Raw genomic sequence first — 27634 nt, 5'->3', positions numbered from 1 at the left:
ATTAAAGTACAATTAGCGCTTGGGATGATGCCTTCCACACAGGAGGTGTGCATTTAATGTTGAATAAATGGATGGATGGACGGACGGATGGATGAATAGATATCTTTTGACGGACTGTACCAACAGTGGTTATATTAGAAGAGTGGAATAGCAAGGAATTTCAAGTCCTACATTTCTGTTGGTGTTTTTTTAAAACCACACCATGTATATTATTTTTAATTGCCAAGAAAACCATATGTGCTGGTTTGAAGCTGAAATGTACCCCCAGAAAAGGCCATATTCTTTTGATCCATTCCCGTGGGTGTGGACCTATTGTGGGTGGGACCTTTCGATTAGGTTTTTTCCATGGAGATGCGACGGAGGTGGGACCCATCCTAATCAAGGTGAATCATAAACCTTTACTGGAGTCCTTTATGAGAGGTTAAAGGACAGAAAAAAGCCAGAGAGCTCAGAAAGAGAAATCCAGGAGAGAGAGAAACACCCAGAGATGCTTAGAGGAAAGCCCCTGGAGTTGCTGAGAGAACCACTAAAGGCAGGAGCTGAAAGCAACAAAACCCAGGAGAAAAGGACCAGCAGACGCCGGCCATGTGCCCTATCTGACACAGGAGCCCCAGATGCCAGCAGCCTTTCTTCAGAGAAGGTATTTCTCTGATGCCTTAATTTGGACATTTTCTTGGCTTCAAACTGTAAATTTGTAACATAATAAATCCCCATTGTTAAATCCAGTCCATTTCTGGTATATTGCATTTCGGCAGCTTTAGCAAACCGAAAAAAACACCATACAAAACAAAACAAAGCAAAACAAACAATCCAGGCTTTCCTTTAATGAAAGAATTTCTATTATTTAAACTGTAGCATCCCACCCATTTCTGCCTGTGACACACAGGAATGTGTTGAGAACTATGTGAGGGTTTGTCTCCTGCTGTCCCCTCCATCCCCCCTCCCCCAGTCCCCCATCCTACCCACTTTCCCACGAAATTCCACTGATGACCCAAGAATGTCACCTCCTCACCCTCCAGCCCTCTGGTGAAAAACAGGCAGAGGAAGCTGCCCCAAAATCCAATAAAAGGGACTGGTTGTGTGAAATTAGTATTCAGTCGATGGAATTTTATGCAGCCACTTTTTAAGAATCATTTTTTGGGGAAGTGCTCATGAAATAATGTTAATTGGGGAAAAAAGATGAGAACCCCAAATTAGGTACATTGATACATGCTTAATTATATGAAAAATATTTATATATAAAGACAAGGAGTAGATCAAAATGTTAATAGTGATTAAGATTGTGAATGGGTTTCCTATTTTTCTTCTATGTAATTCATTATCCAAATTGTCTGCAATGAATATTTTTATAATAAGAAAAATTGTTTTTAATTGACTGGGGGAGGTTAAACATGAGATGTCCAACATCACTCAGAATAAAAGAAATGCAAAGAAAACTAAAAGGTGACATAAGTTTTCACCTGTCACATTGGCAGGGATCCATCCAAAAGTGGGCTGATACGCTGAGTTGGCAGCGGCTTGGGGAAACAGACCTCACACGTCAGTTGTGGGAGTGGAGATTTGAGCACCATTTGGTTGCCGCCCGCAGGACTGCTCACACGCACTCACACAGGCAGATAAAAGAGGTTTTGGTGCAGCATTGTTCATAACAAAGACTGGAACCAGCCTAAATGCCCATCAGTGGGCAGTTGGTGAGATAAGTTAATGAGTTATAGGTAACGGCATAAATACTGTAGCACGGATAGAATGAGTGAGGCCCATCCGTGAGCTGATATGAAACTATCTCTGTTGTTACGGGGGGGGTGGGGGGGTGGAGCACAATCAGTAAAGAGTGATTCTTCTGGGGGTAAAAAGGAAAGAAACTAGCATATGTGTCTGTAAATGTGGAAAATGTCTCTGGGAAGATGCACAAGATACTGGTAGTGGCATTTGCTCCTGGAGAGCAGAAATGGGGTATATCTGGAGATCAGAGGTGGGAAGGTGTGCTGGTTTGAATCTGTTTTGTACCCCAGAAAAGCCGTGTTCTTTTAATCCAGTCTTGTGAGGGCGGACTCATTGTGGGCGGGACCTTTTGATTAGGCTGTTTCCATGGAGATGTGATCCTGTCCATTCAAGGTGGGCTGGAGTCCTCTATGAGAGGATAAGGCAGAGACATTTCGGAGAGCACTCAGAGAAGCCTAGAGACATTATGGAGAGACATTTTGGAGAAAGCCACCGAAACCAGAAACTAAACCCGGGAGAGGGGACAAGCAGACTCCAGCCATGTGCCTTCCCATGTGACAGACAAATCCCAGATGCCATCAGCCTTTCCTCAGAGAAGCTATCTACTGCTTTATGCCTTAATTTGGACATTTTCATGGCCTCAGAAGTGTAAATTTGCAACCTAATAAATGCCTATTGAAAAAGCCAATCCATTTTTGGTATATTGCATTTTGGCAGCTTTAGCAAACCAAAACAGAGGGAGACTGACTTTTCATTGAATATTCTTTTCCAACTTTGTAGTATTGTGCATGAGCACGTATTGTCTTTTCAGAGTTCATTAGGAAGCGGGTCAGAAAGGAGAGGCCCTGGCCAGGCCTGTGGCCCTGTGGTACTTGCCTGAGGCAGCGCTCCACGTCCGGGTCACTCCGGCAGTACTGAAGGCCTCCATGTCTCAAGGCATCCTCGGGGTTGGCAAAAGCCTGAAATACATCAGCTGAGGATTACTGTTCATGATATGGATGACCCACTTGCCTGGCTCTGTGTTTTGCCTATGGACCACATTTACAGTGGCCAGGAACTTGGAGACGTCACACACGAGCATCCATTCGACCAGCATTCATGAACTCCTACTATGCACCAAGTGCAGGGGCTCACTGTGAACAGGGCCTCCTTTCCCTTCTCTTGTGAACCCACAGTCTGATGGTGGATTAGCCCATGGACCAGGGAACTCCACAGGTAGTGAGTGTTAGGAAGGAGAACACACGGTTGGCTTTAAGAAGGTCTGCAGGGGACATGATCGAGTCTGGGTGTCAGGGAAGGCTTCCCTGAGGCAGTGACATTTCAGCTGAGGCTTGAAGGATGAGTCGATGTAAACCAGATGAAGGGAGGGTTGGAGCTATAGCATTCTAGGCAGAAGGAACCGCACGTGCAAAGGCCCTGGGGTCAGAAGCTGGGCAATCATCAGTTCCTCCTGTAGGAAAGCAATGACTTAAGGTCGCACTCACGGCCCCAAAAGTCCATGTGCCAAGCCAGACCCTGCTGGCATCTGAGCAAAGCCAACCCCACCAGCCCTACCCCAGAACCTAAATCTCAGCAGCAGATGTTCTAAATTGCTCATCCAGATGGCCAAAACCTACACTTCTGACTTATGAGTGTGAGTGGCATCTGTCCCCAAGTGCTGGTTTATCCTGCCTGGTAGGACCTGCCCCTTTCCTACCCAAGGTTGAATGCAGCCCAGGGCTGGCTGTCATGCCTGGTGAAGGTCCACACACCCAGAGTCCCTCTCTGCTGGCCCTGGACTTGGGGCAGCACCAACTCCGATGACCCCATAAAAACGCCATGGACCTATGATACCCTGGCTTTAGTGAGCACCTACCCTCAGAGGCCACAGTCCAGCAAGCTTGCTCACCCCTGCAGACAGAACTTGAATACAAGTCAATCTAGCCAGGAGCCAGCTGCCGTGCAGACCAGAGGAGCCTCTAGTTGGGGCAAGTGGCAAGTGTCTGCATGTGCTCCCAGGAAGACTTAGGGCTGCTGTCGTTTATGTTATCTTAAATTATTAAGTAATAAGGACACATATTTGTGGAGCATTTGCTATGTGCCAGGCATTGAATTCTCCCAGCAGTTTGATGAGGAAGATGCTAGTATTATGCCCAGTTGACAGATGAGGAAACCGAGCTCCCAGACTTGCCTAAGGTGCCAGGTTGGTGGGGAGAGCCTGCCTTGTCATCTCCCCACTGCATTGCTTCCCCAGGTCCTTCCTGGCTGACTGAACCAGACCCTGGGTAACTCCGAAGGCCAAAAGCAGAACTGAGAAGGGGCCGGCGCTGACTGTGGGGAGCACCTCGCAGGCAGCCTGGCGGGAGGTTTCCTTCTGCTACTTCCCCACTGACCAGGCAGAATGGCACCCCCGGCCGTTTGCCTCCTCCCTTCCCTGAATGCATGTTAAAAGGAAAGCTCTGGGCCCCTGTACCCCGTTGTTCAGAACCCCACCTCCCCCACGTCAGGACGTGGGCTCTGCAGCTGGATGTTGGGTTCAAAACTGGCCACATGACCTTTGCCGTGACGTCTACTCTTTGAGCCCAGAGGGCCGTCGCGGGACTCACTGCTCAGCTGCATGCCAGCAACACAGGACTCAACGAGTGAATGCAGCTGTCCCTTCTCGATGCCTGCATCCCACATCCCTGGGATGGGCCAAGGCAGGGAGAATTCAGAAGCTACCACTGTGCCACAGCCACTGGGCATCACTTCCACCTGGGCAGCTGCCCTGCCTTCAACCCCGTCGGTACCTGCACCAGGGGGTGAGCCTGCCTGACGGGAGAGATCCCCACGCCCCAATGTCCACCCGGCATACGATGCCAGAACCAGCTCGACTTGCCTTTGCAGTGGACAAAGGGGGAGAAAGGGGCACAGTTTGCGGAAACTATTCCTCTACTAAAATATCGGGGATGATGATCGGCGTGTGGGGTGAAAACCAGGTAGGAACTTCAGGTACTTCTTGGGGCCCCTCTGCATCCTTACAGGATGGGTGTCCAGGCAGCACTGGCTGTGACACTGCTCTGCGTGACTCGGGCAGGCTGGGAGCTGGTTCCCGGCACACTGGCCGGCTATCGCTGTCCAGTCCCAGCAGAGTCTGCAATGGGCCGTCCTGCTTGCTCGCTCACCCTGGCTCTGCTCTGGGCCTCTTTATTGTTGTTTTTCAGGGACTTGGATTGGTGGGGAAGATTCCTCCCCGAAAATTCCAAACGATGATAGAGTCTGGCTGAGATCTGAGCTCTGGAGTCCGCGGCAGGTTTTTAAGAAACATTCACCAGGGAGTTGGGAATTTCCACTTAAAGTTTTCTCAGGCTCCTGTTTCGCCAGTTCCCACTCCACCCAAATCCGATCCTGCATGCTGGGAAGCCACCGGTTGGAGGCTTTCAGCTGTCACGTTCTACCCTCCGGCCCTGCTGCTCTTTGAGAGCGCCCGCAGCAGGCTCATCCAGTCTCGTTTGGCCAAGAGCTCACCTGGCGGCTTGGCAAGTGGATAAAATACTCTTTTACCAGAAAAGACAAAAAGGTGCAGGCCCTGCTGAAACAGACGGCCGGCAGGGAGCAATCTAAGGGAGAAGGGGAAAACTGCCTAGCTCCTGAGCACTGCTCACTCTCTAAAATTGGAAAAGCCCTTGGAGCACAGCTCTGTCCCAGATCCCCGAGGGCATCACGTACCTTCTTCCGCAGCCTCACTTGGCCGGTGATGACGGCCACCACATACATCTTGATGACCAGTAGCGTGCTGCAGAGCAGGAAAGCCGGCAGGGCCTGGCCCCTCACCGTCGCCAGGCCAGAGGGAAGCATCTCGGCGGGTGGGCCAGGAGCTCTGGATGGCGGGTGTGCGCGTCTCCCGGCACGCCTGCTGTGGGGAAGGCAGGGAGGAGGCGGGGAGAGCAGCCTGTGAGAACACCCGCCCACTCTCCCTGACAGGCCCCCTTCTCCTGTTACAAGGCGCTCGGCCTCTTCTCTCCTCCCTGGAGATGAAGCAATCGCTGTCCCCCTAGTGCTGGGGGAAGCAGAGGGCCTGGGCGTGGCCCCGATGCAGCCCCTGCCCCTGGCCCACCCCTGCCTCACAAATCCTGAAAGGCTTTCAGATCTGTTTTGCCATCTGTAAAATGGAGATTACAGTCATGCCTGCCTTCTGGGTGTGTGGCAAGGCTTGGCACCTGGCAGATGCTGCTGATCTATACCCACCTCCTGGAGCACCAGGGATGGTGGTGGGCATGGGAACTGAAACCGTCTGCCCCCGCACTCACCCCACACTCAGCCACAGCCATACCTGTGTCAACATGACCTTGCTGTTCGTGGGAGGCTAAATAAGATGTCCCCGTCCTGATCCCCAGAACCTGTGACTATGCTACCTTACAGGGCAAAAGGGACTTTGCAGATGAGATTAAGTAAGGATCTTGAGATGGGGGATTATCCTGGATTTACTGGGTGGGCCCACATAATCCCAAGAGGAAGTCAGGAGAGTTAGAGAAAAAATGAAAGGAGGGAAACAGACCAGAGAGGACAGAAGGTGCCACACTGCTGGCTGTGAAGGTGGCAGAAGGTGCCACGAACCAGGTGTCTTGGTTTGCCAGGGCTGCTGTAACAAACACCACAGGCGGCTGGTTTAAACAACAGGAATTTATTTTCTTGAAGGTTTGGAGAGAAGTCCAAAATCAAGGTGTCAGCAGAGACGTGCTTTCTCTGAAGTCTGCAGGGTTACTCTGGTGGCTCGCCAGCAGCCCGTGACTCTCTGCCCCCGTCGCGTGGCCGTCTGCCTTTCTGCCTCCTCCTCTCTGTGCCCAACTTTCCTGTGCTTCTAAGGACTCCAGTCAGGTTGGATTAAGGCCCTCCTGATTCATTGTGGCCTCATCTTAGTTATTATGACCTTCAGAGATCCTATTTACCAATGAGCTCACATCCCCAGGACTGGGGGTTAGGATGTGGACATATCTTTGCAGGGGACATGACTCAATTCACTAACAGTATGCCCAGTGGACTCCAAAAGACATGTTCTTCCCACAAGCAAAATACATTCACCCCATCCCAACATCCAAAAAGCCTTAAACTGCTTCAGTAACCACTCAAAGTCCAAAACCTCATTTTAATCAGTCATAGGTGTGGTCCTTCCTAAGGCAAAATTCCTCTGTTTGTGGACCTGTGAAATCTGGAAAACAAGTTTATCTGCTTCCAAAATACACTGGTGGGACAGGTATAGGAAAGATATTCCCAATTCGGAAAGGAGAAATTAGAAGGGAAAAATGTCCCAAGCAAGTCTAAAGCCCAGCAGGGCAAATTCCATTTGATTTCGAAACCTGAAGTCATCTGTGGCCCAATGCTTTGTCCTCAGGCCTGCAGAAGCAGCAGCCCCACCCTCTCCAAACAGCTCGGGTGGGCACGGTCTCTCCATACGCAGGGGGCCTGCCCTCTCCATACACGGTGCAGTAACCTCTCTGTCTTGGCCCAAGGAGGCCCCTTCATCCACCCTTGGGATCATTTTTCCTTCATTTTGTTCCATTTTGTCCCTTCCAATTCAGGCTGGCAGTATTTCTGCTGATGCAAAATTCTCAAAAAACCTTGTCAGTCTTCTGTGTAATTTACAGGAGTCCGAGTCATTAGACAAAGGAATTTCCACAGATCTTTCCTCAATACTTGTGTCTCCATTCTTGACTTGCCCTGAGATGCTTAATTGGGTCCACGAGTCATACAGACCTCATCTCTTTAGCAAATGGTTGTTAAACCACACCCTCATATGGAGCCCCATTCACTGGGAACTTACCTCCCTGGAATTCAGGTAGAGCCCCATTAGGGCTGCTTCTGGCCCTAGTCTCATAGTGTGCTAACTGGATAAGCTTAGATTTTCCAAGGCACTAAGTGCTGGTTCCTTTTTGCTTAACAGTTCAGTCCTCAATGTATCCCTTTTCTCTTGCATTTTACTGTAAGCAGCAAGGAGAAATCAGGCTGTGCCTTCCACATTTTGCTTGGAAATCTCCTCAGCTAAATGTCCAAGTTCATCACTTACAAGTTCTGCCTTCCATCCAATATCAGAACAGAATTCCACCAAGTTCTCTCCCACTTTATAATAGCAATCACCTTTCCTCCAGTCTCCAATAACACATCCATCACTTCCTTCTAAGGCCTCACCGGAAGTCCCTTTAACATCTACCAACTGGCTCTTCAAAGCAATTTAAGTGATTTCTACCAAGTACATAAAAATTCTGCCAGCCTCTATCCATTACCCAATCCCAAAGCCACTTCCACATTTTTAGATATTTATTACAGCAGCAACCCATTCTCAGTACCAAAACCTGTCTTAGTTTTCCAGGGCTGCTGTAAGAAGTACCACAGCCTGGCTGACTTAAACAACAGGAATTTATTGTCTCACAGTTTTGGAGGCTAGAAGTCCCAAATCAAGGTGTCAGTGGAGCTGTGCTTTCTCTGAAATCTGTAAGGTTCTGCTGATAATTTGCTGGCAGTCCATGACTCGGTCTCTGCCTCTGTTGCATGGCCGGCTGCCTTCTTCTGTCTCTTCCTCTATGTGCCCAACTTTCCTGTGCTTCTAAGGACTCCAGTCAGGTTGGATTAAGGCTCATCCTGATTTGATTTGGCCTCATCTTAATTATCACGATCTTCAAAGATCCTGTTTACCAATGAGTTCACATTCCCTGGACTGGGGGTTAGGACTTAAATGTGTCTTTGTTGGGGCATGACTCAATCCCTAATACCAAGGAAGGCAGGTGGCCTCAAAAAGCTGTTAAAACCCGGGAAACAGATGCACTTCCAGAGTTTCCAGAAGGAACCAGCCCTGCTAACATTTTGACTTTAGTCTAGTGAAACTAATTTCAGCCTTGTGAAATTAATTTCAGACTTCTGGCCTCCAAAACTGTAAGAAAATAAATCTGTGTTGTTTTAAGCCACTAGATTTGTGGTAATTTGTTATAGCAGCAACTGTAAACTAATACACTATTTTACTGTCTTCTTTAGCATCACTTCACTTTTTCCAGAAGATTTGCCCAGGCAAATCATTACAGGATCTCCTGAAAGTTCCATCCACTCTGCAATGTCAATCATCAACAGGCAGTTTGTGCCCTAAGATCCTTTGACTTCCTCACCTGAAAATCCTCACCTTGACGTTTGTACCTTTGTTCCCGGGCAGGGCCTCAGCAAAGGCAAGAATCCTATGCTCCGCACCCTTTGTTTTGCCAACACTTCCAACTCAGGGGAAGTGGGGAATAGGGAAAATACAGCTCCCCATCCTTGGGCCTGACCAGGCCCCCAGGAATGACTCTTGCTCAGAAGGCCTGCAAGGTCAGTCTGGCCCACAGCTAAAAGCAGCAGAGACCAAGTGGAACACTCACCAGAAGTTGAAGACCCTGGCTATGTGCTCCCAGACCCGGCTGGCATCGAATGCCAGAGGCAGCCCTCGGTGGCTGTGTGGCCTTGGGCAAGCAATTTCCCTTTCTGAACCCATTTTCTCAGCAGTAAAATGCAGCTGATAGTCACTTTCCTCAGCAGACGTGAGAACTAAAAGGAGTCATGCTATGAGTCATAATAATAAAGCACCTGGCATGTAGCAGGCCCTCCACCATGAAGAACTTCTGAGCCTCAGTTTCCCCCTCCTCAAAATGGGGCTAATGATCCCAACCTAGCAAGTGCTGAGAGCAGGGCAGTGGGGGTGGAATGGGGGTAGGGGTGGGGATGGCTTCTCATCCGTTTGCCATGTGCCAAGCCTTCGTTTGTCTGGACAAACATCATTCTTGATAAACTGACGCCCATGTTCTTAGAACATGGAGCTGTCAGGCTGGCTGTCCCAGATCCAAAAGATAAATAATAGGTCACATTAGGGGATGGGCCATAGAAAGTACAAGAAGGAACTGTGCAAGCCTGCTCCTTGCTGATACTTCTATCTGAGAAGGGAGGACAGCACAGATGAGGCGATCTTCCTTGTGAGAAAGCTCAGCTATGGGGTCGGGGCTGCCCTGCCCTCAGAATCATGGACCAGACACATCCCAAGAGGGGACCCTCGCTGCATCCATCCCTCCTTTGACTCTGGGGATTACTTGGCCCTGCTTGGTCTCCTGAAATGACGAGAGAGAAAACTCACCAGCAGAAGCTGGGAAACATCACGGGCAAGCAGCCTATTATTACCTACTATTATCTGGAGCTGACACGAGAGGACTTTATAGGGTAACCCTTCTGACTGATGTCTGATTTCATCTTAGGAATCTTCTCCTCGCCACCTGCTGAAATGAACCAGTTAAGTCAAAGCCTGCCAAGGAGAATGAAACCCTTTCTGATCTTTGGCCAAGAATTCCCCTTACACTGCCTTCAATCACAGGTAGCTGCTATTGTTGATTTTGGTGGTGGTGGTGATGGTGGGGGTACTTCTCTCTAAGTTTCACTTTCCTTGCCTGTAAAATGGGACTGGTGACTCATCTCACAGAGCAGCAGAGGGACTGGAGATGGTGTGCGCAGAATACTGGGGGACGGGGTCAGCTCACCCGGGGCTCATGGAAAACATGGCAGTGTGTGCACAAAATGAGGGCAAGAGGGGCCCCTGGCTCCACCCCATGGGAACCAGGTGGTGGTTACACAGGTAGATACACATGTAAAAATCCACTCAGATGTTTCTTTAAAACCTGTCACTTCTCTGTATTTAAACACACACAAGTACAAACAAGTTTTCCCCATCACCATTCTACAACCCTGAGTAAAGAAAAACTGCGGTGTAGCTTATTGCAGCTTGCCCTCCTTGTCATTTCCTGAGGATCAGAAACCAAGCTCTTCACGCTGTTTAATTGTCTCTGACATCAGAGGAGGCTTAGAAAGGAGAGGAAGTGGCCCGACCTCGGAAGCTGGTACCTGACCTCTGGGAGGATGGTGGGGCTTTCTGTATCCAGTGATAGGGAAAATGCATAAAATGCATAAAAAATGACTGTGCCTGAAGTGACCTTTTAAGTCGGATTTTGTATTAGACGTCACTGTGGCATCACTCCCTTTAAGAAGCAGTAGGAGGTGTTTGTGAAATGTGGTGTGCAGTCCACAGATACAGCACCGTGCAAACGTACAGTGGTGAACACCTACAGATAGATCTGCAGCCCCTCTTGGGGCAGAAGCCCACAGGTGGGAGCCCCTGTGATGAGCAACTTAGTGAAGGATTGTTGTTTTTTTTTCAGCTCACTTCTGCTTCCTACCTTCTTCTGGAAAAGCACACCCTTTCTTTTTCAAAATCCATACCCCTAGTACCTGGAATTCCGGTGGGGCAGCCAATCGGAGGGCCCTATTTACTTGTTATGGGGTAGACACACGGCCCAGGCCAATCGATCACAATGTCCCCTGCATCCTGCACAGCGATCAGTCCAAGGGTGAGGCCCATGACCACACAAGGCCAATGAGAGACCTTCCCTGGGAGTTTTGATCCTGACACTGGGAGGGAGACCCTCTTGGTTCTGGGACAGAGCCCTGGGATGGTGTTGTCTTGAAGCTGGCTTCAGCCACACCCCACATGGAAGGAGCCCATGCTCGGGAAGAGAGAATGAGGTCTCCACCTCTGACTCACCCAGTCTGGGAGCCTAAATATTTCTTTTTTTGCTTAAACAAAATATCAGTCAGATCACGTCCCTCCTCTGCTCCAAACCCTGCAGTGGCTTCCATCTCAGAGTAAAAGCCAAAGTCTGGACAGTGGCCTCAGCCCCTCTGCCAACCTCTAGGTTGCTTGTCCCACCTCGCTCATTCAGCCAGGCCACTATGGCCCCCTTGCCGGTCCTCAGACACAGCCCTGCCTCTGGGCCTTTGCTCTGCCTGGAACTCTCGCTCCCCAGGTGTCCGCTGGGCTGACACCTCATCTCCTTCAAATCTTTGCTCAAATCTTACCTTCTCGCTCAGACCCGCCCTGACCACCTTAACCACTTCTGCAGCCTGCCCCATCCCACCAACACCCCCGAGGCCGCTTTTCCGCTTCTACTTTTTCTTTTCCTTCCATAGCACATATCACCCACTGACACATGTAATTTATTTATGTTTATTGTCCAATACATTCCTAGGGCAGGGACCTTGGTTTGAGTCTCAGATAAACCACAAGGACCTGGTACAGTGCCTGACTCATAGCCACAACCGCAATTTATTTAACTGACTTGAATCAAGCTAATTTGATTTGGATTTCCATCCCTTAAAACCCAAAGAATCTAGACAAGATAAGTAAAAACCTCCACTCCATTCCAGGAGTTTGGTTCTGGGTTCCGACTCCTGCCCGCCTACATCCTGGAACACCCAGCAGAGCCTGTTTGTCTGTCTTCCATGGGCAGAGAGCCAAGGAAGAAGTCTTTGTGTTCTGAATGGGACTGGCTGCCCAGCAGGCTGGGACCAGAACAAGATAATGGGGGCTTTGCCCCAGGGCACCCATCTTCGGTGATCCTTCAGATGGGCCTGGAAAAGGGGGTGCATTTTAGAGCTGGTTAGTTCGAGTGTTGACAGCATGCTCGCTCCTCCAGCAGAGCAGAAATACAGGGCTGACTTTTATCGACAAGAACAAATAGGTAGGACAGTGACCCGAGCTGACCAGAGGCTGCTTGTCCAGGCTCCTGCGCCCAGCCTGTCCCCTCTAGCCCATTCCTGAGACAGCCAGATGGGGTGATAGTCACAGGGTCCCTGGGCATCATTCTCACATTTGGCCCAGGGCCAAGCACAGACAGTTATATTTAATCCTCCTGAGGGAGGTAGGACTACTATTCCCATTTTACAGATGTGGAGCCTGAGGGCTAGGGAGGTGACTGGACAAACCTTGGGTCACCCAGCTGGACCTCGGCAGAGGTGATGTTCCCATCACAGAGGCATCTCGGTAGGGCCAGTACCTGCCAAGCAGTCAAGCGATGGCAGCCTTTAACGGGTAATTTAAGGTCCCTTCTACTCTGATTTCATATTGTCCAAGGCAGGAAACTTTGGGAGTGTGGAAAAGCAGGACTGCTCAGCTGTAAAGCCCAGTGATAAGGAAAGACAGGATATACATACAATAGAACATTACACAGCCAGAGAAAGGAGTGAAGTGCTGATACATGCTGCAACAGGGATAAACCCAGAAAACATCATGCTAAGTGAAAGAAGCCGGATCCAGGGGTCACTTACTGCATGATTCATTTATATGAAATATCCAGAATAGGCTAGTCCATAGAGACAGGGAGCGGATTGGTGGGAGGAGGGGGTAAAGGCGAGTGCCTGTTAATGGATACGGGGTTTGCTTTTGGGGTAATGAAAATGTTTTGGAATCCAATAGAGGTGATAGGCGCAATACACACGTTGTGAATGTGATGGAGTGTAGTAATGTAGTGAACGGAATGAAGTGACCACCTGAATGCTGGTTAAGGAGAGAGAAGGCCTCTCGTGTCTACCCCAAGCTCCGACACAGCATGGCCCTGATGGACTGCATCTGTTGCCCCTTGGACTCCGGGCCTCAATTCCTGTTACTGATGCCCAGAGTTGCAGTCAGGCAGGGAGCATTTCTTGGATGTAGCTCAGGGACAGGACACAGCAGACAGGGGAGGAGGGAGAGCAACCACTGCCAATTGCACAAACCACTGCCAAGACTTTTCCAGGGAAGCTGCTGTTGCCGAGTGTTGGCTCCAGGCAGAGGCCCCCAGGACCAGGGAGAAGCAAGACACACCCCTCACCACTACCACCATCCCTTGGGCTGCCCACGCATCAATCCAGGCACACGAAATCTCACGCACACAAAAATATCCCCCACAGGTGCTGTTTTCCTGTGGCCCACAGAGCACATGGGCAATTCTGATGTCCACACTTGGACACATCAGGAACCCATTTCCCAGGAGGTGCCAAAGGGGAGGCTTGCATTCCTGGGATCTGTTCAGCCGACAGTGGTGCCCAGGATAGCTGGCCGGGGTTTTCAAACACAGAAACGAGGAGAACCCCTCCTACTTCTTCAGCAGCCTCCAGAACCCCCAAACTTCCTCTGTTCCACAAGAACACACCCTTTCCCAGGGAGGCCTTTGTCAAACAGCTTATATTTTATGATCATATTTTTAAACCAAACATCCAAATATGCCAGATGCCAAACTGTCAAGGGAGAGAAGTACATGCTTCCTCCTTCTTCCATTGCAAGGGTCTTCTTTACAGCTCCCTGATGGTCTGTCTGAGCTTGAACCCTGACAGTTACAGGAAATACAGCTGTCATTTATTAGGCACCTCCTGTGGGCCAGGGACCGTTTAGGTGCTTTTTGTTTAAACTCAGCACGTTTTATCTTCAGCATTGTTGCCCTGCATTATAGAGTATTATCAGGTCCATTTTTACAGATGGGGAAATACGTTCCAGCCTATGAATGACCTTGTCCTAGGTCATGGATCTGGACAGGGGTGGAGCTGTCTGAAGCCAGAGCCCAGGCTTTTAACCCCAGGAAAGAACTGCGGTTTGAATTTAAGCCAGCTCATTCCCTTCTTGCACAACTCTCGTTGTTCAAAATTCCTTCTTTGTGCTGAACTGGATCTGCCCTTTGGGGCAAGGAGAACACGTGCTCCCTTCTCCAGACCGCCCTCCAGAACTTGGAGGACGCCACCGGGTCCACCCTAAATCTCCTCTTTCAGGCAAAACAACTGCCACCCCAACAGCTCATCCTCAGATCCCAGGTTTTCCAGCCCCAACAACCATTAGATCATTCTAGTTTATAAAGGGTCCTCCTGGCGGGGCGGTGACCCTGTGTGCCACTGACCCAGTTCAGACCGGAAGAGACCACCACCCCTTGCTGAGGACCCCTCACTGCTACAAGCACAGGAAGAATTGTAACTCCAAACATGTCTGGCTGCATAATTTGTGGGGCTGAATGCAAAATGAAAATGTGGGGCTCCTATTCAAATACTATTAAGAATTTCGAGATGGCGATAGCAGAGGCTTTCCGATTGTGGAGTCCTGTGTGACTGTCCAGGCTGCATGCCCTAGAAGCTGGCTCTGACTCCAAGCTCAGGATGAGTCTACATGGGGTGAGAAAAGAAGGCAGGTCCTAATCAAAGCCAGTGAAAGGAGAACACCAGAGACCACCATGAAAGACACAATCAGAGCTTGATAGGGCCTTTGAGCTTATCTTTCTAGTTTAATGGATGGCAACATTTTGTTAAAAATAATATGAAACATAAAAAGCAGCGAGCGTTGTTAAGTGCTTCCTCTGAGCTAAGCATCAGGCAATACTTTTTTCAACAACTCTTAGGTAGTGCTCACCATGTTCCTGGCAAATATTAACTCATTTAATCTTCATAGCAACTGGATGAGGTAGTTACTGTTATTATGCCCATTTTAAAGATGAAGAAACTGAGGCATGGAGTAGTTAAGCAACTTACCCAAAGTCACAAAACTAATAAGTGGCCTCACGACAACCGGTGGGGTAAGTACTCACTTACTTCCATTTTTGGGGGAGGATTCCTGAGGCTCAGGATGAATAAAACAACCACAAGAGATCACAAGTGTGACACCAGACCAAGGCGGTGGATTCTTTGCCCAATGCGCTCAAATGACCAATTCCTGAGGCCCAGGGGTTTCAATGAGAGGTGCCAAGCAGGAGAGCAGATGGCCTAGAGGGCTAAAAAAATCTGTCCCCCCAAGTACGGGGGGTTCAAGGTTTTTATGGATTCTAACAAGGGAGTTCAAGTCATGACAATTTCAATACCAAGTGTAAGCAGAGAGGAAGGGAGGCGGAGTTAGCATTTCAATAGCAGGTGTAAGCAGAAACAATTTACAAATGTAAAGGAGTGAAACTGGGCTGGAATCAGTTAACAGCTGACTCTAGTTCCTCAATTAGCATTTGGGCATTTGCTCTTACAAATTTCTAAGTGAAAAAAGGGACAGAGGCACAAGATAAGGGCGTTTATAATCATCCTCAGAGATCAGGGCAGCTGAATTACAGTTCAGAGATTTCAGGTATTTCCCTGTCTCTACTCATACCTGAGGGAGAAAAAAAATATTCGTATAATGATTCAGTAGTCATAATTATGCATTAAATCATAACTTCTCGGTTACAAGTGGAGGCTCCAAACCAAGAGCCGCGAGGTCGCAGAGCAGATGCCCTGAGCCTCCTTGCAGCCGCCAGCAGCATGCCTTCTCCTGATGTGAAAGCTTTCACGTGTCCAGAGAGCCTGTCAGATCTCCAGAGCAGGCTCAGCTCATATGATTCAGGCAAAGGCTAAAGATTTATTCCACTGATACTTGAAAATAAACCCACAGACTCCTTCCTGGACACTCAGAGACCCAAGGACCTTAGCTTCGGAAGTGCTGTCCCAAACTCCAAGTTTGTGGACAAGGAGCCAGGCACCCAGACAGGGGAGCTGGCTTCCCTGGGAGGAGACAAGGTTAGAGAACAGGGAGAAAGGTCCAGGTCCACCTGACTTCCTGCTGCTCTAAAGCAGCGCTGTCCAGTAAGAATATAATGCAAGCCACAAATGCAAGGCATATATGGCATTTTAAATTTTCCAGTAGCTGTGTTAGAAAAAACAAAATGAAACAGACAATATCCATTTGAATAATTGCATTTGTTTCCTGTGGCTGCTGTAACAAATTACTACAAACTTGGTGGATTAAAACAGCAGAACTTTCTCACAGTTCTGGAGGCCAGAAGTCCAAAATCAGTTTCACAGGGCTGAAATTCAGGTGTCAGCAGGGCTGGGCTCCCTCCAGAGGCTTGAGGGGAGAAGTTGTTCCTTGCCTTGTTCAGCCCCTGGTGGCTGCCGGCACTCCTTGGCTTGTGTCGGCATCACGCTGGTCTCTGCCCCCTGGAGGTCACATTGCCTCCTCCTCTTCTGGGTTATGTCTGTCAAATCTCCCTCTGCCTCCCTCATAAGGCTACATATGATTGCATTTGGGCCCACCTGGAAAATCCAGAAAAATCTCCCTTTTGCAAACTCCTCAATTTAATCACACCCTTTCCAAATGAGGTCGCAATAACAGGTTCCAGGGATTAGAACCTGATATCTTTGGGGGATATTATTCAGCCTACTATATATTATTGTAGTATTTAAACCATAATATCCCAAACATTATAATTTTAACATATAATCAGTATTTTAAAGTGATCAGTGAGGTACTTTACGTTCTTTTCATATTAGCTTTTTGACATTTGGCATGAATTTTATACTGACAGCACATCTCAATTTGGACTTGCATATTAGAGAGGCTCGGTGGTCACATCTGGCTTGTGACTACTGTATGAGACAGTGTACTTCTACCCAAAGACATGAAATACCATCTGTCTTTCACTGGTTGATAAAATGTCCTAGAATTTGTGTCTTTCAGGTTTTTTACATTTTTAAAACACCTGGTACAAAAGTCACAGCTGTGATTAGACTCTCAGGATGAAACACATGCCTTCCGGTCCAGACCCCAAGATGCCTCAATCAAGATGTTGAAATTGACCTTGAGGTAGGTGCCCAAATCGTCAGCTGATTTTGAGTTGAATTTAAAGGTCAACTGTGCAAACCCTAATCTATTGTGGAAAGAACAGCAAAATTCCTCTTATCTACCATAACAATGCAAACCTAGGTTGAGCTTCACAGTTTGAAAAGTGCCTTAACTTCTTTCCTGTGACTGTCTCATGTGTTAGGTCTTCTTATCCCACTTTTGGAGAAGGGCGAACCGAGGCCTGGAGAGGCCAGGAGCCTGCCCACAATGGCCTTGTGGCTGAGGAGCAGGAAGGAGTGTGTGTAAGAGCACAAACCCTGAAACCAGTGCCTGGCTGTGGTCGTGCACTGCCACTTGCTACCTGGGCCTGATACTTTACCTTTTCGCATCTCATTTTCCCATCTGTAAAATGGGCATGATAATAGACCCTCCTCCTAGGATTACTGCGAAACAATGTGGGTTGCATGTGGTATTGTGCCTGGTGCTAAATGTAATTTATTGCAGCTATTGGTTTTGCTGAGATTAAACCCTGGCCGGTCTAATTCCAGAGGCAGAGCTCTTATGCAGAGGACAAACTTATGACCCAGACCAACCAGCTAAAGGGATTAGGAAGTGAGTGAACCAACAATCTGTATTCTGGGAGAGTCAACAAATACACAGCAACCACTTACCATGCAGGAGGAAGTTAACCACGGGCTGCTGAGTCCAAACTCAGGTCCCAACACCTTGGGATCAGATGCAAGCAGGCCAGCACAGCCAGAGGGGGCAGGAGTGTTTGTAGGAGTTTCACAACACCCCAGCCCTCCTGACACGGTGAGGTTAATGTCCACCTTTCGCACAACTGTTGCACAAACCAACACCCAACAAATTCTGACAGTGGCCCCAAGTTGGGCCTTAGGAACTGGAAATGCCGGTATGAAAGGCCCATCTGACCAGCTATCAGTCCAGTGGGGAGAAAGCTTAGTAAATGAATAATGATCTCACAACAGGATGAGATCCATGTTGAGGATGTGTGCCTACCAGGTGAAGTGGGGAGAAAGGAGGGCTACTGGTGAGTCCCCCAAGAGCCTGGCTGTTTGGTTGGGAACCAGGTGTACTGGATAAGGCCCAGAAGGCACCCCTGCCCAGGCTCCTGATAAAGGATCCACCACCCCACGCATGCATGGATACATCTCCCCCACCAAAATGGCCCTACCCATTTCCCAATGCGCAGGCAGCGTGCTTTCCACCACAGCGGGGACTGCCATGGCCACAGCTGACTGGACCTGGGAGAGCATCTGACCACTGGCAGCCAACGCTGGGGTTAGCCAACAGCCAATGAAATCAGTAGCCAGGCGAGAGCTCCACCCCAGTGGGTCCTCCCTGGGGTGTGAACTGAAGATACTCAGAGAGATGGAGGGTTAGAAGTGGGTGCAGGAGCCGGGGTGCACCAGGATGGGGTTGAACTTGGAGGCTGTGAGCAGCAGGAGCAGTGGAAAAAACCTCTAGTCCATAAATCCACTTCGGCTCCTACCAGCCTTGGAGAACCTCACCCATGTTCCCACGAGAGTCTGCCCCGCGGTGGCAGCCTTGTACCACGAACGTCCTCACAGTAAACCCCTTATCCCAGGGATCCTCAGGGTGGCTCTGCCTTAGCAATGACAAAAACGAATGAGCTGCTACAAATCAAATGGGTGCTGGTTAGCACAAATCTGCCACCTGTTCTTCTCTACTGGACTCTCGGATCAACCAGAAGCCAAGGCCATGACCGAAGTCCGTTCCAAGCCCTGCCTGTTCTCTGGACGTGGCAGAGTAAGAGGACATTTTCTGTGTAAGCCCATCACCGCTTCCTCGTGCCCCGCACCCTAACTCCACCACCCTGAATGCATCTCTGCTCTCACACTGGCCTCAAGAGCCAGGTCCTTCCTGGGCGCAGATGAACACAGTATTGAGCCCAGAGGAGCCCCTTGCAGCCAGCAGCCCCTCCTTTTCTGGGTGCTTCCTGCAGGCCATTCTCAGTGCAGACTCAGGCCACACAGAACCGCCATTAGCATCTGGGATCCGGTGTGTTGAGCATGGCTGGGGCAGCAGCTGAGAGAAGAGGCCAGCGTGCCCTGGGGAGCAGGGCCAGGCCCAGGGGTTGAGCAGGCAGAGTTTGGCTTCAAGCCATCAGACCTGGCCACAAAAGAATAGGCCCTTTCTGTTCAGTCAGGGGATGCCCAGAGGCAGAGCTTTGGCTCGGGCTGGGAACACAAGCTCAGCAATAAAAACTAATGGCAATAATAATAATTATTATATAACAGTATTGATAATAGCTAACTTCACTTGCCAGGCACTGTGCCCAGTGTTTTATACATATTAGCTCACTGCCTCCTTGTAACCATCCTAGGAAGTGGGCCTATTATTACCTCCTTTTTAGAGATGAGGAAATTGAAGTTCAGAGAGAAGCGACTTCACCGAATTCTGTGCTAAACCACAATGCCTTAAATATACGTATATTGGTGGTATATGTAAAAACAAAACAAAACAAAACAAAAAGGATCTTGAGAGATCCCCATGGGAGAGGACTTGGCTGAGAAAGGACAGGCACCCAGAGTGCAGTGTAGGAGACCCATTGGGCTAATCTCCCACACTGGGCCCAGTTGGATGTTTCCAACCTGGACTGTCTGTCTCAGAACTGCAGTAAAGTAGCAAATGTGCTAGAACTCCCTGCTCAGCCCTCAAGTATCCCAGAAGGTCCTGAGGTGGGAGCCCGGAAAGGATCAGCTACACCCCCCCACCCCACCCCCAGGTCTCCAGGTGTCAGCAAAAGCTCAGCTGAGCCAGCACGGCTCAGCTCTGACAGTCCTAGGAGGCCCTGACCCTCCTGTCTCAGTAGCAGCAGCCCCCTCCAGCCCTGGGGGACAGCATAGTTTTGGGCCCCTGAATTGCACAATGTTATCCTAGAGGGAAGAGTGCTGTTTTGCCCTGGCTAAAGGCTGTATTTGCACCCACTGTTCTCCCAGCTCTGCGCAAATTGAACCACACAACCCCCTGCAGAGGAAATAGCAGGTTGTGTCATTCCTTTTGGGAATGAGGGAAGTCAGGAGACCCAAGAGAAACAGCCATTTCTGAAAGTCACGGAATTGAACAGGGAGCCAGAGTGCCTAGCAGAGGGTGCCTCACCCATTCATTCATTCAACACCTGAATCCAGAGCACTTGCGATGTGCCAGGCACTGTGCTGGGTGCCAGGGACACTGGGGTCAACCTCAGAGGCACTCGACCTTGGGTGTGGCTTGGCGCTCTCTCTGGTAGACGCTTGACCCCATGGCCTTTCTGCAGCCCAGGTCCGTCATCCCCCTGAGCCATCCTTGCCCTCCCCCCTCTTACCCAGTCCCTAGGTGCTGCTTCCAGACGCCTCTGCCTGAGCTCATCAGGCGGTGACTTCAGCGAGGTCATGCCAGAGGCCTCAGCCCCATGGAAATCCGAGGCGCTTGGAGGTTCTTGCTTCCTCCTCCCTTTCTCTCCAGCATGACTCAGGCAGAGACAGGATCTGGGCTGTGGTAAGACCCTCCATTTTTACGCAATTAATTTCCTCACTCAGACCACAGGTCCTGTGGGTGGGGATGGGCCAGCCTCCTGACAGCCAGGGCTCAGCGTCTGAGTAGGTGAAGACTTTCTCCTCTGCCAGAGGTCAAGGCCAGTCCTCAGAAAAGTGCCCCAGTGAGGAAAGGCTTCCTGCAGAAACCACCCTCTGCCCTGAATTGCTGGATCCTTTCCGACTTCCTCTCTCCTCCCACCCCCAACCCCGCTCCTCGTTGACAAAGCGCTCCCTGCTCTCCTCTCCTCTGTTTTCAGTGGCCTAAAAGCAGAATTCAGTTGGTTAGTGTTGGGACAGGTAATAGCTATATTTCTGAAAAGGAAAACCTGGTAATAGATTATTCATTCATTCATTCATCCATTCATTCACAAAGGAGGGCAGAGCAGTTAAGAGCAGGTGGGTGTCTTGGCAATAGGGAGTCTGTGGGGTTTTTGGGCAGGGTGGTGACATGCCCTGCTGTCTGCTGCTGTGGGGTAGGAGTGGGTTAGAGTAGAGGGGGAGGCAGAGAAGGACAGAGGGCGAGTGTGGAGGCTGTTGCAGTCGCCCACATGACAGCTTTCTGGGCCTGAGTGATAGACGGGCTGTTAGGAGCTAGAGTGGATGTGGGAGGAGGTGAAAAGAGCTGGTGCCCAACAGAAGTCAGAACAGTCGTTACTTCTGTGGGGTGTTGATTGGGATAGGACACGAGGAAACTTCCCAGAACATTAGAAAGTTCTGGGACTCCGGAAATCCTCCTGTTCAGAGGTGTCTTTTTACCCCTGAAAATGTGCCAGACTAAAAACACTTGCCCACAACCTTGGCCTGAAATCAGTGACCAGCTGTTTTTAGTGACTTTTCTTATGCAGTCAAAGAAAAATATATTAGAGAGCAAAAAGAGTTCAAGAGAAAAAGAGCTCCAGAAAGGGAAAAGCATTCCAGGAAAGGGAGCAGAATGTGCAAAGTCTGTGCGTTGGGAATGAGTGAAAGGCAGGGGAAAAAGCCTAGCGAGGTGGAGGGACCACTTGGAGGTTTGAGCTTCATCCCAAGAGCAATGAGAGCCTTTGAAGGATTTTAAGCAGTTGAATGATTTGACTTTTTAAAAAGATCACCCTGGCTCCAGTGAGGAAAAGTGTTTGAGGGTAACTTCGGGAGTTGAAAGCCTATTGAATAAGTTAGATGTTATCTTTCCCAGGGCATTTGCACTTCAGTTTAACCGAAGCTTATGCACAAAAGCAGTGTGGTTTTTTAGTTTTCAAAAGCTAATGTGAAATGGGCATAAAAATGAAAAGACGCCTAACATCATTAGCCATCAGGGAAATGTAAGTCAAAACCACAATGAGATACCAGTTCACACTCATTAGAATGGTGGCTATTTAAAAAAATAAAAGGAAAATAACTAGTGTTGGAGAGGATGCGGAGAAATAACAATGTAAAATGGTGGAAGACAGTTTGGGGGTTCCTCAGGAAGCTAAGTATAGAGCTACCATAGGCACAGGACCCAGCAATCTCACTACTAGGTATATACCCACAAGAATTGAAAGCAGGGGCTCGAACAGATACCTGCACACCAATGTTCATAGCGGCATTATTAAGCATTGCCAAAAGATGGAAGCAAACCAAGTTGCTTTAACCGATTCATCGGTTTATTTAATCAGCTAAATAAAATGTAGTATATACACACAATGGAATATTATTTAGCCAAAAAAAAGGAATGAATACATGCAACAACATGAATGAACCTTGAAGATGTCATGTTGAGTGAAATAAGCCAGACACAAAAGGACAGATATTGTATGAGCTCACTGATTTGAAATAATTAGAATAAGCAAACTCATAGAGTCAGAATCTAGAATATAGGTTATCAGGGGATAGAGAATGGGAAGTTAAGGCTTAAAATGTACAGGGTTCTTATTTGGAATGATGGAAATGTTTTGGTAATGGATGATGTTGACAGTAGCACAATCAACAGCATTGAAATATATATCTGAACATGATTAAAGGGGGAAATGTCATATTTTATATATGGTAACAGTAAAAATTAAAGTATACTACATGAACAGTGAACCCTAAGTTAAAGCATGGGCTATAATTAATGGTACAATTATAAAAATGTGCTTTCATCAATTGTAACAAATGTTCCACAGCAATGCAACGTGTTAATATAGGGTGGTATATGGGAATCCTGTATTTTATGCCTGCTTGTTTTGTAAATCCACAACTTCTCTAATAAAGAAAAAAAAGTAAAAAAAAGACTTAAACCTACAACTGCTCTAATACAAAAAAAAAAATGTTTTGAAGTACTGAGTCTACAGATCCCTGAATCCATAGTCTTCCACTATTCAGATATTTTCAAAATTTCAAGGCTTTTGTGTTGTTTTTTTTTTTTTTTTTTTTTTTTTTTTTTTTCCACATACAGATCCAGCACATATTCTGTTAGATTTATATGCAAAGGCTTTTCCCCCAATGCTGTTGAAATGGTATTGCACCATTTTTCTCTGTCCAGTGATTTGTGAGGCTTCCCTTCTCCAAACTCCCACCGAAGCCTAATATTGATGGTTATATTGGATTGGTAGTGACAGTTCAGGTATTATGAATTTTCATTTAATGCTGAATAAAATGTTGAGCCTCTGTCCATGCTAATTTGCCATGAGTGAACCTTACTTATTTGATGCAATATCAGTTGTAATTTTCTCCATTTTTGTTTAATTTCTTTTTTTAATTGAGTAGCAAAAGTTAACTTAAAAAAAAAAAAAAGCAAATGCAACCTTAGGGTATATTGACAGAGGTTCGGGATGGAGAACGAGCAAATGGGTGTCCTGCTCTCCTCAATCACTTAGACCTCTTACAGAGGGGTGACCTCAGGGTGCCAGGGAAGGGGCATGTGGCAGGAGACACAACCTGCCATGTCATGCAGAAAACAGCTGAAGAATGAGGAAGTTCCTGAAGGGGGTTGGATGGTTGTATAAGCCCAGGGGGTGGACTGAACCCCAGGGGTGGGAGGCCCAGGAAGGCACAGGAAAGAAGGCTTTCTAGCAATACTGAGGCTCCGGGATGTTGGGTGGGTGACCACAGGGCCACAGCACCCCATGGCTGAATGTGCTTCCGGGGCCCTGGGTGGGGGTTCAAGCATCCCAAAGAGGAATGGATAGAGCTGCTTCCCCTGGGTACACCCCACCCTACTGCATGCCGCGCTGCCCATTCTCTTCCCCGTCTGCGCCACATCCCACACCAGCAAGAGAGGGCCAAGTTTCCTGTGTGCTTCCAAGTGTCACTCAACAGACATTTAATGAGCACTGCTATGTGCCAGGCACAGCCCAGGTCCACCAACTTTCAGTCATGTTTGTTATTAAAACACTTCTTAAGGCAGAGTCCCGATTATTTAAAATCTTTGCATTATATCCAATTCACAACTTCTACCACCCCCCCAAGCCTGCTGCCTAAGAGTTGGGGCAAAGGCAGGGGACCCCCTCCATGACCCTCTGGGGCATGTGTCTGCTGTCCCTGCCTGGGCTGCTGGCCTGGACTGAGGTCAAAGGGGCTCATGTATATGGAGTGACCTGGAGAGACGGCCAGAATACACTGACCATTTTTTCAGTGGCAGAACAATAGCTATTATATCAATTTCTTTTTTTTTTTGTAAAAACAAAAGCAAACACCCCCACCCCACCCCAACCCCCCACTCCTGCACAGGGAGAGGAGTCCATCTGCATAAGCAGAGACAAAGGTCTGGAAGGAGGAGCACCAACTGGTAACAGACTTGCTCACCTCTGGGGAGAAGGATTGGGAAGGATGGAGTAGAAAACCTTCTCTCCTTATTTTACACATGTTCCAATTCAGCTCTTGCAGCGCTTGGGTCAGTACAGCCCTAAGACCAAAGAACACTCCAGGCAGAGTGAGACGTGGGTTTATTGGGACTTACAAACAGGAGAGGGTCCCCAGTAGCGGCCGTTCGTGGAAAATGGAGGTAGCGCTCCGCAAGGGTGGGGGTGCAAAGGGACAGCTTATAAGGGTTTAGGACGAAGGCATTCCATAGGGTCTGAGAACAGAGCTTTAGCAGGGTCTCATGACACAGGGGTCTGGGGTTTTGTTATCAACAGTGATCAGGGGAGGGGAGGTTCAAAGCTTTGTTTAGGATTCCATCTGTACATACTTTCTTCCCTGAGGAGATCTGATGACCTTCAAATTCTGTCCCTTTCACACAGGCTGCTATGTGCTGTGGGGCCTTATTCCCCAGTAGGGCGGGGGGAGCCCAGACCCTGGGTCCCTGGGTCTCCACAATACACTTCTGTATTGGTGGGAATTTTAATAACAGGTTCATATTTCTCACCATCAGCCTTGCTCTAACTTCAGTTTAGAGGAAATACCAAGGATAGAGGAATAAATTGAATGGCACCATGGGGTGGTAAAAGACAAATTCAGAGGATGGGACTTTCCGTTAGACATCTGGCCTGGTCTCTTTAACACATCACCATCACAAAAAAGGGATGTGCTAAATTAAAAGAGACTCAAAACATAAGTAATGGATGTGACACATAGCCTTGGCTTGAACATAGGCTTGCACAAACCAGATGTCAAGGACAATTTTGGGTTAATTGGGAAAATCATAAGAAAATCTTGTTTTAGATAAGATGAAAATGTACAGAAATGGAAATCACTGGCTGATTAAAGGAAGTTACAAAACAGTATATTTTGTTTTGTTACCAAATGAAACCACTTTACGATCATTTAATCAGCATCTCCTAAGAACAATGACCTTCTCTTAGAAAACCACAGCACCTCATCATTCAGTAATATAGTCATGAGATCTCAATTCGGAAAACCAAAACAAAACCCTAAGGAATCTGTGTGCCTGGTATAAGATATGCTGAGATTTGAATAGCAAGGATGTCTGGGTGGTGGGGATGTGACGTTTTTCATTATTTTTGCTTGTTTCTGTATTTTTTACTTATCTTCATGCACATGTACTATTTCTGTATTTAAAAAAAACGATTTAAAAATATACACACTTACACCCCCACCTCCATTATGGGTGTCCTTTTTTTTTTTTTTTTTAACTCTTAAGTCAAAAGAAGTGCCCCAGGCACCCACCCTGCTTTATTAGCTCCTTACTCCCCGCCCCCGCCCCCCATCCCCCGTTGCTCGGGGGTCCGAGCTGGCTGAGAGACGGGAAATCGGAAAATCAGAAACCCTGCAGGGCGCCCAGGAGCCGTGCGCCCTGGCTTCCCCCCAGCGGCGCGCTCGGCTCTGGCGTCCCACCCGCGTTCCCCTCGCGACCTCTCCCAACCCGACTGCCTGGCGCGGCCTGAGTTAACGAATATTCCGGAGTCTCTGGGGGCGGGGCGGGGTGGGAGCGTGTTCCCCGGCCGGGCGCTCCCCACTGCAGAGGAGCGGGAGTCAGCTTAGCCTGCACATGACGTTTAACCCACGGGTGCGATCTGGAGCTCTCGGCGACCCGACAGGGCCCGAGATGGGACGGGAGGCACCGGGTCAGCCAAGCAGGCCCTACGACACGCGCTTCAGCGCCTTGGCCCTTTAGTTGGCCAGACTTGGGTTCAAATTCCAGCTCTTCTATTCGCATGTAAGAGGACCGTGGGCAAGAGCTACCAAACCACGCTTTTCTCACCTATCAAACCAGGGGAGCAGCAGCTCATCTCTCCGAACCAGTCTCCTCTGCAATGAACCCTGGGCAGAAACCACCCTGCTCTTCGCGGAGGGCTATTGTGAGGCTGAAATGAGGTGCGCCTGCGCGGTGCCACTTCTTACACGGACTAGCTGTTTTCCTTATTTTTGTCCAGTTGAGAGTCTTACTTCCCACAACAAATAAATGCAAACCTTAATCCTTGATTGGCTCTTGGATTTTTATTTTTATTTTTATTTTTACTCCTTAAAAGACACTGGGATAATTGGTAAAATTTTAATGTGGACTGTATATTAGTTAGTATTATAGTATTAAAATTAAATTGGGTAATACAGTGGTACTGTAACTGAGAAGTTAGGATTCAAGGACTGAAGATGATGATTACTGAATCATTATATAGATATTCCTTTTTACTTTCTGGTATATTAGAGAAGACAGAGGGAAGTACTTGAAACCTGACTGTAATCCAGCTGCCTTGATCTCTGATAATGATTGTATAGCCTTTATTTTGTGCGCTTGTGATTGTAAAACCCTTGTGACTAACCTTCACTTGTACCCATTTATCCAGTTTTTCGACTTTAAAGTCTTATGATCACAAAAGACAGCTCCTAATGTTTATTAATGAAGGGTCTTGGGTCAGCCCAGAACTAACCCACCCCAAGTTCAAAGTTATCTTGATAACTGAAGCTGGATCTAACCAAAATGAGCCCGCCTGACATGTGTAGCTGCTTAGACTTTAATCTACAAGTCACCTATACCTCATTATAACACTAAAAATCACACCCATCGTCATATTAAGGCTGCCATTTTCTTACATACATTCTGTGACTAAGTATGTAATCGATCTGTGCATGCTCAATAAGGAGATCACTTCTAAGTACATCATCTGGGGCCATTGTACTCATTATCCTAAAACCTGCCCATCTTTTGATGCTATAGAGCTATCAGAATTACTGCAGTTTGGGGAGACAGTTTGGACCAATAGGCCATCTGTCGTCCTGCTTCATGCCTAGCAATAAACTCTTTCTCTCTTTGAAACCCCAGTGTCTCAAGAATTGGTCACTTGAGCGCATCGGGCAAAAGAATCCACCGCTTTGGTCTGGTAACATTTACTTGTGAGAGTGCCTGCACTTTCCTCTCACATGTGTATCTAATAACTTTTCTACCTGCTTTAGTCAGTGCTGTGCCCTGGAATTCTTTCTTGCCACATGGCCGAGAACCTGGAAGCCTAAATCCGGCAACACACACATACCCTTCACTTGGATTCACCAAATGTTAACACTTTCCCACACTGCCTGCCTTTCTCTCTCTCTTTCTCTTTAATTGACCCAATTGAAAGCACTT

The 27634-nt window shown here is 48.2% G+C and overlaps 1 protein-coding gene across 3 annotated transcripts in view; it reads right to left on the bottom strand.

Moving 5' to 3' along the window:
- The window catches only part of PTGES (prostaglandin E synthase), a 31814-nt gene extending 5521 nt beyond the window's left edge, over positions 1–26293 (bottom strand). The window contains exons 1-3 of one of the 3 annotated variants that reach the window (XM_037798496.1): positions 26276–26293; positions 5410–5596; positions 2599–2681 (exon numbers count right to left, since the gene is read on the bottom strand). In XM_037798496.1, the coding sequence (XP_037654424.1) occupies positions 2599–2681; positions 5410–5538 (212 nt within the window). In that variant the 5' untranslated portion in view covers positions 5539–5596; positions 26276–26293. Of the gene's footprint in view, positions 1–2598; positions 2682–5409; positions 5597–17784; positions 17876–20462; positions 20603–26275 lie in introns of those variants that run through there. The other 2 variants (XM_037798494.1, XM_037798495.1) reach the window with 2 other exon arrangements.
- Positions 26294–27634: the final 1341 nt, after the last annotated feature.

The sequence above is a fragment of the Choloepus didactylus genome, chromosome 10, assembly GCF_015220235.1.
Source record: "Choloepus didactylus isolate mChoDid1 chromosome 10, mChoDid1.pri, whole genome shotgun sequence".
NCBI lineage: Eukaryota > Metazoa > Chordata > Mammalia > Pilosa > Megalonychidae > Choloepus > Choloepus didactylus.
The sequence above is the reverse complement of the archived record's forward strand: the minus strand, read 5'-3'. Positions and strand labels throughout refer to the sequence as shown.